General features: G+C 36.7%; 1 protein-coding gene across 1 annotated transcript in view; it reads right to left on the minus strand.

The window, feature by feature from the left end:
• The window catches only part of B4GALT6 (beta-1,4-galactosyltransferase 6), a 334120-nt gene extending 319068 nt beyond the window's left edge, over positions 1-15052 (minus strand). Inside the window, exon 1 of the mRNA XM_053714999.1 lies at positions 14010-15052. Coding sequence (XP_053570974.1) covers positions 14010-14127 — 118 coding nt within the window. The 5' untranslated portion in view covers positions 14128-15052. The remainder of the gene's footprint in view (positions 1-14009) is intronic.
• Between the last annotated feature and the right edge of the window lie 647 nt (positions 15053-15699).

Here is a 15699-nt window from a genome sequence, read left to right on the forward strand (position 1 = left end):
ATGACACAGTGGACCAGGAGAAGTTGAGCGGAGCTAGCGTGGCAATCCATGAGGGGACAAGTCCAGCAATGCCCAGGACACACACTTTGCCGGGCAAGGTTAGAAGGGGTTTCAGGGGGGGGCCCCCGAGGAGCCGAAGCAGGGAAACAGGCACCATGTAAGTTTGTTGCCTCTCGTGATACCCATGATCTCTGCAGCTGTCCACCGGAGAACTTATTTTCTGAACACAGGTACCCGCAGCTGCCGAGTCACTTCAGAGGAGCGATCGCTACAGGTACATTAAGACTCCCCATGTGCTGGTTCCCTTGCCCCAGAGTTAAGCTCCGAGACCCTCAGATTTCTACCAAGTCTTACCCTTTCTTACAAACAAAGCCTTGGGGCTAAAAAAATAAAAAATAAAAAAAAGATTCCTGGGACTCTGATGACTTGGCTATTTGTTATTACGAGTGACACACGGTTAGAATGGACAATAATTAAATATAGTTGTTTGTTCTCTGTTGGTTAATTGCACGTCCTCACTGATATATATGTTTTAACTTCACATGTTACAAGACTTTAACTTTTATGTTGTGGATATCATCATACCATGCTAATCGGATCAAGCAGCTTCCCTTGTTGAATATAACTTTAGCGGCAAAAAAGGCAATGTCAATGCTATACTTTAAACATAGAGGATTCCTGTGCCTAGTGAAATCTAATTGTGTTTCATTGTACTTTGCTTAACACACTTTTTATTAGCAGTTGCACATCGTGTTTCATAGTGGGTGATATCTCCTCCTTGACAATTAGGGTAATAGATTTGAGGCTGATACAACCTAGACAAATTCTTCCAGTCTCTGCGGCTTGCGGCCGGAGCCGTAGGAAGGAAGGCAAGTTTTCTTCACTATACATAGCATTTAGCCTTAATATAAAACCTTATATTCATAATGTCATAGAGCCCAGCAATATATAAAATGCAACTCGGTTCCCTATGTGGGGGGGAGGTCTGACAACCTATTATCAAGATCTCCCGATTCCCTTTGAGCAACCTAGAGAATCACATTTTCAAATAATAGGTCTAATTTACCAACATATGCTAGCCAGATAGGATTTAACAGTTGTAACACCCTCATATTCAGTTCACATAATCACCTAGTAAGAAGAGGACAAACAAGGGTCTCTAAATAGATTTTATTTAGGTGAAATCTGAAATGATTGCTATATTGATGTCTTCTGAAACCAAGAATCTGAGTACAGTACATAGCTGCTACATAATATGTTCTTGACCTCCAAAGTGAATAAATTCCATGATATAATGGTAAATATGATAAAACTATTTACATTATAGGTTAGTTCAGTTGTAGCCTCAGCATCTCTATTTCTATATGACTTAAAAGCAATAGCCTTTATGAAGATGCAACTTTTTCTTTTGTATGTTTCTATATATGTCTATATACATATGTATGTTTCTATATATGTCTATATACAAGAGGCCCAAGAGTGACCTATATCAATTTATATAGGGGAGAAAAATATGAGGATTCTGATTTTCACGGTACATGTTAAGATGGCAATGTTGACTTGATATGTAGCTTGTACTGTATATTACTTGTATGTATACACTGTTGTTCTCAAAGAAAAAAAATTAAAAAAAAAAAAAAAAAAAGTATTTTATTCCATATAAACAAGTGACGTTTCGGGGTGTTCACCTCTTCATCAGACCAACCGTTGGTCTGATGAAGGGGTGAACAACCCGAAACGTCACTTGTTTATATGCAACAAAACACTTTTTATTTAATCTGTATCAAGTCCAGTGAGTGCTTGTGTTATAACTTGGAAACTCAACTGACTTGTAGATATATAATCCATAATATTTATTCCAAAGTTGTCATAACGTTTCGGGTACCGGACCGGACTCTTTGTCAAATGTGATACAAGAATTTGTTATGACAACTTTGGAATAAATACTATGGATTATATATCTACAAGTCCGTTGAGTTTTTTCTTTACATGAATATTGGATTTAGGCTTGTTAGCACTGTGGCAATCATTAATGGATGGAGAGTGCATATCTTAAAAGGAATATATATATATATATATATATATATATATATATATATATATATATATTTATTAAAAGAGTAATGCACTAAGGAGCTAGCTGGTCATTAGTAGCTACAAACATATATGCCTTTTGCTCACCATGTGTTCAGCTAAGTCCCAGTAGTGCATTGCTTTTCTGGAGCTGACTTCATCTACAGAAGTATGAAATAGACGATTTAAAGGAGTGATCCAGAAACCAGCAGGTAGATTAAAATATCCTTTATTGAAAATTCTTTTAAAACAATTTTGCAGCTTCAGCTCCAGTTACAGTCATCCTCAGGTAGGCTTTGTCACTAATGCTGACATGTTTCGGCTACTTCTGACGTAATCATAGCTTAATTAGTGACAGCCTAGCTTCTCCTTAAATAGCTGATACCTTCATTTAATAGGTTAAATGAAAATGACATCTTAGCCAATACCTTATTTTTCCCTGTTTGAACATTGTGGATGTACAGTTAACCCTTACCTGGACTTAACCATTTAACTAAACTTCAAGTGCTACCTTAAACTATATTCTAGCTATGGATAAAGTTTTCTGTATACTTTTATCAATCCTTTCAACCTCATTATTTCTCTCTTTACTAGCACCTTTATTCAATTAATTCTGAAACATGTTAGATAGTATATATAATGATGTACTTAATAATGTTATTAGAAACACCAGCAAGATGACAAAGGGAAATATTGAACATTAGATTGCAAACATGTAATCCTTCAATTCAGTGAATACAATATTCCACCAATCTCTTGTGTAAATAACTAAATATTTATCACATCTGTTTAAGTTTTTTAAACTAGATTAAATATAAGAAATGAGTGTGTGTATAATTAAATTTTGAGAAATATTCCTCCCATCTTTATATTCATCTTCACCAAATTTAGTTCCAATAATTTATTAAATCATATTCACTATTTAAACCCATTGGTTTCCTGGTTTTCAGTCTCAGGATCCAATAGGCCTCTTGTCTAGCCAGAGTATTGTCCCTATCTCCCCCCCTTTTTGGTATGGGGATATCTTCCACTATGGTCCACTTTAGGCTTTTAGGGTCCTTGTTGTGTCTATATTTAAAGTGTGTGATCAGTGGTGTTGTTAATGTACCTGACTTTATGTTCCCTACATGTTCTCGTATACGTGACCTGACTTCTCTTGAGGTCATGCCAACGTACTGTATTTTGCAAAATGAACAAGTTAGTAGGTAGACCACATAAGTTTGTCTACAATTGTAACACCTATTGTGTGAAAATGTTTCATTAGTGACCTCACTATGGAATCCATTGCCCTGTTCCACATGTGAGCAGGCAATGCAATCTTTGTTGTGACATTTGTATACTCCTTTGGTGTCTAACCATGAACTCTGTCTACCCTGGTTAATGCTCTTTAAATTTGTGGGTGCTACTCTATTGCGAATAGTGAGACCCCTTTTGAAAGCAAACTTGCAGCCCTTCCTTACCGTGTCAGCTAGATCTTCATCTGCTGTAAGCATGGGGAAATGTCTGGAAATTATGTCACAAATTTGGCCATATTGTTCACTCTAAGTAGTCAAAAATGTTACTCCTTGTTTGTTAAACCTGGTATTTGAAGTTCTACTTTTGTCTTTTTTTGACAAAAGTTCACTTCTATTACGTTCTACAATTTCCTTCTTTACCCCTTCTACCATCTTTCTGGGGTATTCCCTAGATACTAGCCTCTCTGTTAGCTCATTAGCCTGTCTATTAAATGTTTCTTTCTCTGAGCAGTTCCTAAGCGTCCTTATAAATTGTCCTTTGGTGATAGCTTTAAACACCCGTTTAGGGTGACTGCTCTTTGCATGTAAGATAGTATTTTTGGCAGTTTCTTTCCTAAAGACTTGGGTTTCAATATGTCCTCCATCTGCATCGGGGACTCCTGTCAGAGTAATGTCTAGATAATTTATACTGGTTCTGTTTGACTCATATGTAAAGCTAAGGCCTTTGGTGCTTACATTTAAATCCTCCATAAAATCTTTCAATTCATGTTCATTCCCTTTCCAAATCAGTATCAGATCATCTATAAAGCGTTTATAAAATACTATTCTGTCCCTATGCGAGTTCCCCTCTCCAAAGATGTGGAACTGCTCCCACCACCCCATATAGAGGTTAGCGTAGGATGGTGCAAATTTTGCACCCATAGCAGTTCCACACCTCTGGAGAAAGAACTCACCATCGAAACAAAAATAGTTATGTGTTAGTAAATAGTCTGTTACTTTAAGAATATAATCACAAAATTCATTGCTAAAATGACCTGATCTGATTAGGAAATACTCTATTGCCTTTAGTCCCTCTGTGTGAGGTATGGAGGAATACAGAGACTTTACGTCAACTGTAAGCCATAGCATCTCACTGTTCCACCTTTGCTCACTTAGCAGGCCCAATAGATGTTTGGAATCTTGTAAGTGACTTAACAAGTCTTCTACAAATGGTTGCAAAATAGCATCTAGCCATTGCGACAATCTTTCATTTAGGGAGCCTATTCCACTGATTATAGGTCTCCCTTGTATAGGGGACCCTAATTTATGTATCTTTGGAAGGTGGTTAAATACAGGTCTCACTGGATTTGGTACCTTTAGATATTCCATGGTTTTCTCATCAATAATGCCAATATATTTTCCTTCATCCAATAACAACAATAGTTCCCTTTCATATTTCAATGTGGGATCATATCTCAACAGAAAATATTGTTCCCTATCCTCTAGTTGTCTCCTGGCTTCACTTACAAATTGTTCTCTACTCATCAGCACTACCGAACCTCCTTTGTCTGCGGCCCTAATGACTAAGTCATTATTTTCTTGTAGACTTTTTAGGGCCACTCTCTCTTTTCTTGTCAAATTAGGCTTAGTTATAATTGCTTTTTCTGATAGATCCGTAAGATCTTTCTCTACCCTTTTTTGAAAGGCTTCTAATGTGTGTCCTCTCGTATGAATGAGGTAAAAGGATGATTTATTTTTTAATTTCGGTAGTGTTGCAGGTTCTATTGGACCTACCGCTCCCTCTGAGTATAGGTCATTCATAGTAGCTAAGTCACATACTTCATTAAATGTAAATCAGGATTCTCCTTTCTCATCAAACATTTGTTTGTCCTCCTCCTCCAATTCATTGTTTTTATAAAACTTCCTCAAGGTTAAATTTCTAATTAATTTGTTGACGTCTAATAGCGTCTGAAACAAGTTAAAATTGGAGGAGGGTACAAAACTAAGTCCTTTGCTTAACACTTTTGTTTCTATTAATTTGTAATTGGAAATGTTTATTACATTGTCTAGTGATATTTTATATAGTGTGGATCTGGTCTGCATTTGCATCTGTATTTGTGGAGGTGCCTGGTGCATTGTTTTCACCTGTGTGTTTGTGCTTGTACCTCTCCCGTTCATCTACAGAAGTTAAACACATAGTTAAAAGCCAACAATAGTCCAACAATAAAATGCTCTCAAACACTACTTCTACATAGTGATGAGACTGTCCCGTTAATCATTTCACAGAAGCTGTTTACATTGATTTCCTTTTGTATTCCCCATACTAAATTAACTCTGTACAATGCTAATAATGGTTTTAACATCTAAGCTGCTGCATTACATTGGATCATTAATTGCTTACATTTTTAAGTAGAATTTAAAAAATAAAATAAAAACACACACCAAATTTCCTTAGTGTAAAAATGTTCATTCCACTTTCTTTTTGACAATGACAGCTTTAAAGTGAAGGTCAAGTCTGGCGTTTTGGTTAGCATTTTTCAATATGTTTGCTAAATTCAGTATGATGTTCATTCATCAAATTATATCTAGATACAATGAAAAGTTATATTTTTTACTTGTTGAATCGGCTCCGTTTCGCCTGTATAATCCGCCCGCCATACTGCCGTTATTGATTGACAGTTTTTCTATCCTATCTATTGTTTACCCCCGTGGCGTCCAGCCCCTTTTCTGTTTCGTCATTCAAACCGTCTGCGCATGCGTTTAAAAAACAGCGCGTCATAATCGGAATGCTCGTTCATGTTTCGAGCATGCGTTGTCCGCTCTCGCAATTGTTGAAACATTGAATCAACAGCAACGCTCTCTCGCTCTATTAGAGGGTGCAGAGCGATCTTGCGAGTGACTGACTGACAGACTTCCGTAGCAATGAATGATAGAATTGGGTTTATACATTGCATACAAAGTTACGTGGATGAAACGCATGCGCTATTGAGTTGACGATACGCATGCGCAGTTGAAAAAAAACACGGGTGCACGAGCGCTTGTAAGAAACAAAGCAACATCATAACAGCACAATAAGGAAGTGTGGTAGGGGCGGAGCTAATCGCGATAACGGAGGTATATTATAAATAGATTTTATTTGAAATGGATTCGTTTTTTATACATATAAAATCAGCGAGTGCAATATTTTTAACTTAAAGTTTAACATGGTGTATTGTTAATAGCAAGAATTGACCTTCACTTTAACTTCCTTCACTTTATTAGTTGAAAATTGAAATTTTAAAAAAGGCAGGACTTCCGTCTTCCATAATATTATATGCACAAATATCAACTTTAACTATTACAAGACGTGCTCACTTTCACATTGAAGATTGCAAATGTGTGGTTTTATGTCCCTTTAAGTATATGTGACAAAGATGTAACATTTTTAAATTAATTACTATTCAGAATATTTTATTTCACTATAAAATCTTGCATATTTTTCAAACACCCCATTCTGCACCACATGAGACACCAGTTTTAATAACAATCAAACATAGCCATGCAAGCTTAAGCACAGTGAACATATTACCTGGTATACTCAGCAAGCGCCAGAGACATCACAAAGGAGAAAGTATGAGAATGTTTATATATATATATATATATATATATATATATATATATATATATATATATATATATATATATATATATATATATATATATATATAATTATTTTTTGATTGATAACACTGGCTTAGCGGGGGGGAAAAATAACAGACAAAAGAAAGACAATGATGTATATGTTTTATATCCACCACTGGCACAGTCTGTTTTATAATTATATTCGTTGTTTAAAATACTAAAGATTTCCATAAAATAATGGGCACCACCACGTTGTACCAGTGGTTTAAAAATAATAAAAAAAAAACACTCACTCAATCTCTTCTGCTGAGACCAGTTAGGGACAAATATAAATGAGTTACTATACTGATTAAAGTGAAGGTCAATTTCCATCAATGAGTGCCCAGTTTTTAAAAACACTTTTAAAAACAGGGGCGCTTTCATTGATGAAAATTGACCTTCACTTTAAACTAGGGCTGCAAATAAAGATCATTTTCATAATCAGCAGATTATTATTTTTTTCGATTAATTGACTAATCGGATAAAAAAAAAAAATGTTTTCCTGTATTTAAAATAAAATACACATACTGAGTGTTACAAATATAAAAAACTTCTGACTAAAACTTTACATTTACACAACTGTTTGTCATTTTTTTTAGCAGAACACATTTTTATAATTAAGCAAAACCAAACTATAAACTGAAAAGGAGGTAGAACTAGAAAGAGGTAGACTATCACTGCTTATAACATTCTGTTATTCACTTTTTCAGAAACTTTGCATTGAAATGCAAAAATGTCAACATGTCCACATGCTCCTGGCTGGGGCTTGGTCTCTTTTTGCCTGCAGCAGAGAAGAGGCACTCAGATGGTGTTGAGGTGTCTGAGATGCATAAGTAGGGTTTTGCCAATGTGGGATATTTATCTTTGTTAGCTCTCCACCAATGTAAAGTGTTATCCTCCTTGGCAATGGGCCTCTCAATAAAGTAAGCCTGAACTTCATTCTAACAAACATATCTTAAATTTCTATATGCAATGGTAACTAACCAGGTTAGGGAAAAAAATATCTAGTCCGCTCTTAAAATAACAAATATATACTTATAGGAGGTTGAATCTTGTACAAATCACAATTTATTAAAATAAAAACTATTAAAAAAAAGTGCTAAGGACTATAATATAAATAACAGGACAAAGCCTTACACAGTTAGCTATACAGTACATCTAATCAGCAATTGCATGCAATCTGCTAACAACTGTGCAAACAGATAATAGTGCACATCAATTCAAATAACTTCCATCAATCTAGGGCTAGGTGTAAATAAAAAGCTTGGCACTATATCATGCAAAGCATAGTCCAAAATCCCCTGATTTAATATTAACAATCCAAATGATGACTCCTATTATTTCTGGTTTGCACATAAGCCAGGAGTAGTTGTAAACTTAAAAAGAAAACTTATACTGTCCTGAAAAAGTAAACAACTGTAGACATTCTTTAGGCCAGTGATTTTTAACCTTTTTTTTGCCGTGGCACACTTTTTTACATTAAAAAATCCTGTGGCACACCACCATCCCAAAAATTTTTAAAAAATCACACATTGTAGCCTAATACAGCATATATATACATATACACACAAACACACACATACTGTATGTATTGTGCTGTTATGCCATGCCTCCTACAAACTACCCCTGCACTGGGAGTAAAAAACAAGCAAAGTTTAAAAAATATGTCACACTGTTGTCAGTATGCCGTGGCACACCTGAGGATCTCTCACGGCACACTAGTGTGCCACGGCACACTGGTTGAAAAACACTGCTTTAGGCTAAGGACATAAAACCATGAAGCACAATACCATGTGCAGGAGTTCATCGGAGGGAAACAGCTGGTGCTGTGTGCAAACCAACTTATCGCAGACCAACTAATCGATAATGAGATTCATTGACATTATTTTCATAATCGATTATTATGGATTATAAATCGATTAGCTGTCGCAGCTCTGGATTAAACAATAGACTTCTGTGAAAAGGAATCACAAACAAGGATGCCTCCTAGTGTAACACTGATGATATGTGAGATTGGTATATACACTTATCAAAACATACTCACAAGTGTGGCAGCACCCAATTGTGCTTAGTGAGGCGTACTGGGAACTCTGTGTCCCAGCTCACTGATCCAAAGAGCAGGGGAAATCCTCTTGACTGCTCTTATTGCTGTGAGCTGGATAATTAAAGCTCAGACTTCCAAAAATCTCAAAAAATACGATTTTATTTTACAAATTTGTTTTAAAAAAAAAAACACTAGATTAAACAATAACTTGTAACAGGGTTAGGCTAATAAGGTCTTCAGTCTGCACTTCAAATTATCGTAGGGTTTGGAAAGTCCACAATTCTTTAAAAGTATATATTTTATTTTTAAAAACACACACACATTATATACAGTTGTGCTCTTTAGTTTACATACCCTGGCAGAATTTATGATTTTTTGGCAATTTTTCAGAGAATATGAATGATAACACAAAAACTTTTCTTTCACTCATGGTTAGTGTTTGGCTGAAGCCATTTATTATCAATCGACTGTGTTTACTCTTTTTAAATCATAATGACAACAGAAACTACTCAAATGACCCTGATCAAAAGCTTACATACCCTGGTGATTTTGGCCTGATAACATGCACACAAGTTGACACAAAGGGGTTTGAATGGCTATTAAAAGGTAACCATCTGTGATCTGTTTTCTTGTAATTAGTATGTGTGTGTGTATAAAAGGTCAATGAGTTTCTGGACTTCTGACAGACCCTTGCATCTTTCATCCAGTGCTGCACTGACGATTCTGGATTCTGAGTCATGGGGAAAGCAAAAGAATTGTCAAAGGATCTGCGGGAAAAGGTAGTTGAACTGTATAAAACAGGAAAGGGATATAAAAAGATATTAAAGGAACTGAGAATGCAAATCAGCAGTGTTCAATCTCTAATAAAGAAGTGGAAAATGAGGGGTTCTGTTGAAACCAAACCACGGTCAGGTAGACCAACTAAAATTTCAGCCACAACTGCCAGGAAAATTGTTCGGGATGCAAAGACAAACCCACAAATAACTTCAGGTGAAATACAGGACATGTGGTGTGGCTGTTTCGAGCTGCACAATAAGGAGGCACTTGAAGAAAGATGGGCTGCATGGTCGAGTCGCCAGAAGAAAGCCATTACTCTGCAAATGCCACATAGTATCCCGCTTACAATACGCCAAACAGCACAGAGACAAGCCTCAAACCTTCAGGCACAAAGTAATTTGGAGTGATGAGACCAAAATTGAGCTTTTTGGCCACAACCATAAACGCTTCATTTGGAGAGGAGTCAACTAGGCCTATGATGAAAGGTACACCATTCCTACTGTGACACACAGAGGTACATCACTGATGTTTTGGGGATGTGTGAGCTACAAAGGCACAGGAAATTTGGTCAGAATTGAAGGCAAGATGAATGCAGTATGTTATCAAACAGAACGACTCATTTTCCACTTCTTGATTAGAGTTTGAACACTGCTGATTTGCATTCTCAATTCCTTGGATATCTTTTTATATCCCTTTCCTGTTTTATACAGTTCAACTACCTTTTTCCCGCAGATCCTTTGACAATTATTTTTCGTTCCCCATGACTCAGAATCCAGAAACGTCAGTCAGCACTGGATGAAAGATGCAAGGGTCTGTCAGGAGTCCAGAAACGCATTGACCTTTTTTTTTTTTTTTTTTACACACACACTAATTACAAGCAAACAGATCACAGGTGAGGATGGTTACCTTTAATAGCCATTCAAACCCCTTTGTGTCAACTTGTATGCATGTTATCAGGCCAAAATCACCAGGGTATGTAAACTTTTGATCATGGCCATTTGGGTAGTTTCTGTTGTCATTATGATTTAAAAAGAGTTAACACAATTGATTGATAATAAATGGCTTCAGCCAAACACTAACCACGAGTGAAAGAAGTTTTTGTGTGATCATTCATATATTTTAACGTTCTAGGCAAGGAAGAGAGTAGAGAATACGTATACTCTCATAAAAAGGACAGGGATTTTAGCAATCAATTATATTCTCAAGAAAAAAAAAAGGGAGGTATAACACCAATTCAATAATACATATTTTATTTGGCTATGTCCACACTCTGCAGGCAAACCGTCATAGCCGCAATAAAAATTCAGTTACATAATAGCAAAAAAACATGTGTATATATACTTGTGTGCAGAAATTTTAACAAACGTTAAATGCAACACCTCTTCCAGAGGGTAGCCCTGTACTCCGCCAGAAATCTGCTACCTTGGAATAAAACGAGGATCTATGCAAGTGTGTTACTACAGAAATACTCTTAGTAAGAGAAGTCAATGGCAACACCTCTCGCAGAGGGTAACCCAGAAAAAGCCACTGGAAACTGTCACCTTGGAAAACAACCTGAGGATCTATGCCAGAGAATAGAGGAACATAATAAACATATGTATATATGTGCACAAGTGTAAACAGGAATGCTTACTGGATGAACAACACCAATACTAGAGGATAGCACCACCTATCCGGTGGTTCTGGCTATTATAGATAATAATTAGGATCTATGTTCATCCATAGCAAACACATGGTGAAGGAACATAATCATATTCACACAAAGTATATAGAGCAGTTAGAATAAGTTAGAATAAAGGCATAATGGCATACAATGCCATTGATAGAAACATTCATAAATGCTGTAACAATCACTGATCACAATCACTGAGTTCACATAGAGCAAGATGATGTACTGATGTAGTTAGAGAGACCAGCAAAAAAATCAACACAACGCGAATGTGGTACATATATTTTTTGCACCACCATCTCAGTGTAGCCGTATGACAGTCAGCATAGTAACAAAGAAAACTGCAATACATTACTGAAGTGAACGATCACAAATGGAATCCTACGGTCTAGGAACCAAGAGCAAAGCATGTTCCTCTTTTGAGCTGCACATTTGTAATCCACATGTATTGGAATGCCAGTCCAGGCACACAAAGATGACGTCACACGCCACAATGCCCCTTGAAGGTTTGCCTGCAGAGTCTGGACATAGCCAAATAAAATATGTATTTTTGAATTCAAGTGGTGTTATACCTCTTTTCTTGAGAATATAATTGAGTGCTGAAATCCCTATCTTTTTATGAGAGTATACGTATTCTCTACTTTCTTCCTTGCCTATAACGTTTAAAATGTATTTTATTCAGGGTCTGCACCTTATACAAATTAAAATATTTATGATATATTGTGTGTGTATATATATATATATATATATATATATATATATATATATATAATCACAAATTTGCAAGACAAACAGAACATGAAGAACACACAGAATGGAACATGATTTACTAGAATATTATAGAGATGTACAGAATCAAAGACGTGTGGAGCTTGCCAGAATGTTTAGGAAGCAGTGTGGCATTTCAATATAAACCTGATAACTGTCAAAATATTTCTGAACCATAAAGAGATTAAGAATCACATTTACTACGATTTTTTTTACGGTTTACATGTATAAAGTACATTTTATAACACTTATCAACACAACAAATTTATTTACAATGACACATTTTTAGTATATTCCAACTTTATACAGCAAAACTATGAGATGACTGATCTTGTTTGGTTGTGTTCATACTGCAAACACAAACAGCAGCCATGCAAATTAAGATACTCCCATTTTGAAATATCAGGTTACTTACTGATAAAGCCAAGCAAACAAGGAAATAATGCCTACCAACAATAAGGAAATCACTTAAAACTATAGGCTGGTCATTAACACCTTAAAACATTAAATCAATCGTTTTTTTGGCTATAATATTTAATGTAACCTACACGCTTTATGAATCTTGAGATAAACTCAGAAAATGTACAGGATATTGGACTACTATAAAAGTACATGGAATTATTCCACTTAGTACATACAGCATAATGTTAAATTTAAGAATGTGTGCATTTATATTTTTGCATTTTTTATTAGAAAAAATGTAAACTCCACTTGGTGTTAGGCCAACGTTTAGCTAGAAGGGGACAGTAAAGCTTTCTTGGGAATAGGCAAAAGTACTTCACATTGTTGTCAGAAGCTACTACTAAATCGGAGGTTACAATCTTTAACAAACTTAAAATAGACAAAATGTCACACCATATGTAGAGTAAGGTTAGAAGTAAAAAAATAAATAATGTATATACAAATTATTAAATTAATTTCGATTTAACTACATAGTTTTTTCCAAGATGGGTACTGCAAACTATATAGATCAAAGATTAGTGGCACTAAGGAAGAGTGCAGTTTCAAAGAACTACACTTCTTATCCTATAATTATAGGCCCTAAATAACTGGCCCCATATTTCATAATAAAAATTGGATACCATTTTAAGTGATTTGTCAAAGAGCTGTTGCAAACAAAAATACCAAGAACAAGAGTCCAAGCCTAGAGTGTATATATATATATATATATATATATATATATATATATATATATATATATATATATACTGTATATCTCAAATGATTTGCATTTACTGGAACTGGCTATAAAATGCCCAAACTGTTTATTGTGCCACCACATTCTTGGTCTAATAAAAGCCAATTGTAAAATAATAAAACAATGGTCAGAATGTGTTTGCATAGAGCACTATACCTAAATGACATTGAACTTTATTTTTTTTTTAGTCAAGCAAAGACTGGGGTGTTTTCTGCAGAATGGGAAATGCAAAATATTTATATTTTAAATATAAAACAATTAAAAATTCATAATTTTCACTTTTAAAACGTGACTGAATGAAGGATGGGTGTGATCAGTGGAAAACTATGTGGTACCCCTTTGACAGGTGATGTCACTGTAGACAATCCCCTGTATAGAACATTGTACAGATTTAAAACAAGGATTAAATACTTTATAGAGAAACTGCACTGCCAATGTCTTTATAATAATAAAATTAAAACAGACATCCTCAGCATATGACCCAAGTTACTGTGAGGCGTATTCAGCCCCCAAAATGCAGGTGTTTTATTTCCTTCTAGCTGCTCAGAACAAAAAGTAGGCCCCTCTAGCTGCAAACCAACTGGCCAGTAGGCTATCACCACTCACCTATTCCGGGGGCCACATAGATGAAGTACAGGCAAGACGATGACAACGAGAAGAAGAACAGGAAGGCGAAGATGGATCGATTGGAGACCCGTAGCAGCCTCCGCAACAGCGGCCGCATGATGCCCGGGGGAGATAAAGGCTGCTCTCAGCGGAGCTCCCGGGCGGCCTGATAACTCCGGGAAGGCAATCCCATCGGGTGACGGGAGGGGGGGAGGAGGATACACGGAGGAAAGAAAAGAGGAGATGCGGGAAGGAAAGACCTGACACAGACCCCCGGGGAGGAGATGAATTAGACAGCAGCAATGCAAGAAGGGGAAGGGCACGAGTGATATGGGAGGCTGGACGATTTAACAGTGATAGGGGGAGGAGAGCTGACAGATATTAATGACAATGGGAGGGTAAATACCAGAGATCACGGTCTGGAAGTGACAGACACAGAAGCACATACGCATCCTGCGGTTACATGGGGGTGTGTACCGTGACAAGATAGCACTGACAATGAAACTGGACCTGAGGGTTATAGTTTGAGTAATGGGGAAGAAGGTGGATGTGGACTTAAATTTAAAATAATAAAGTGGGTTGTGAGGTGAATTACAGCTTGTGGTATACAAGGATTGGTGACACCAGGGAAACAGTAGCGAGTTCTGGCACAAAGGAAACCAACGAGCTATAAAAGAGAGCGAGTGCATGCGTCTTATATAGGGGGTTCCCCGGTCAGCTTATGCAGAAACAGAGAGATGCTGTGATTTCTCCTGGCTCTGGGAATTCCTCACTCATGATAGCTTCCTCACAAACCCAAACGGCTCTAATTTGCAGACTTCCCTACTGTGTCCGCTTGAAGGAGGCCAGTCCCTTAGTGGGCGGTACTCTATAGCGAAAGCGGAGCATGAAATTACAGTCGCTAGCAGTCGAGTTGAAGCCTATATCCCTCAACCTGACTGCTGCGACCACCCACTACAGCGTGTTGTATGCACCAATCAAAAAACACTTCTTTACTGTGATCGAGTTTTTTTAGCTGTAATCATGTATGCAACTGTCCTCCCTTGATCCCGCCATCCTTACTTGTGATTGGTCAAAATTGAGTATGCCATTTGATGGGGCGGAGCTTCTGTTTAGCTTTTGCTAACTTTTTTTGTCGCTGTTTTCAAGATTGGTTTACCCCCACCGCAAGCGTATGGTTTTATGTTATAGGTGAGATTAGATCACGTGGCTGACAGGAATCGGACCACTGTGTATTGGATTACAATGACGTAATTGCACACAGAGTGGTCTATCTGGTGCGGCATGTGATCGTGTTCTGAGTCTGACGTGGTTATACATTCTTTGCATTTCTTTTGTTGAGCTCGGCATCGTAGGAGCGAGATGTGTTTTGTTGCTAGTAACTTGCTATAGTTTTTGTTTTTCAAACTGAGCATGGTGACCATATAACAACAAGGGCTTGGTGCAGTGTCGACGACTAGCTTCCTGGTTGGTCGTGTGATTACTCTTGGCATTAAAATATACTTAGTTACCTTACACACAACTTAGTTTAATAGTTTCTGGGAAATGTGACGCTGTAATCCGTGATTTTTGTGTGATAACAATAGTTTATGTGGTGGTAAAATAATCAGGCAGTAGTTCCTAAGGGTGGTGGACTGAATCTAAATACGATATTCATGTAACTGCAAAGCAATTGCAGATTTCATTACCA

This window comes from Bombina bombina, chromosome 5, assembly GCF_027579735.1.
Source record: "Bombina bombina isolate aBomBom1 chromosome 5, aBomBom1.pri, whole genome shotgun sequence".
Taxonomy (NCBI): Eukaryota; Metazoa; Chordata; class Amphibia; order Anura; family Bombinatoridae; genus Bombina; species Bombina bombina.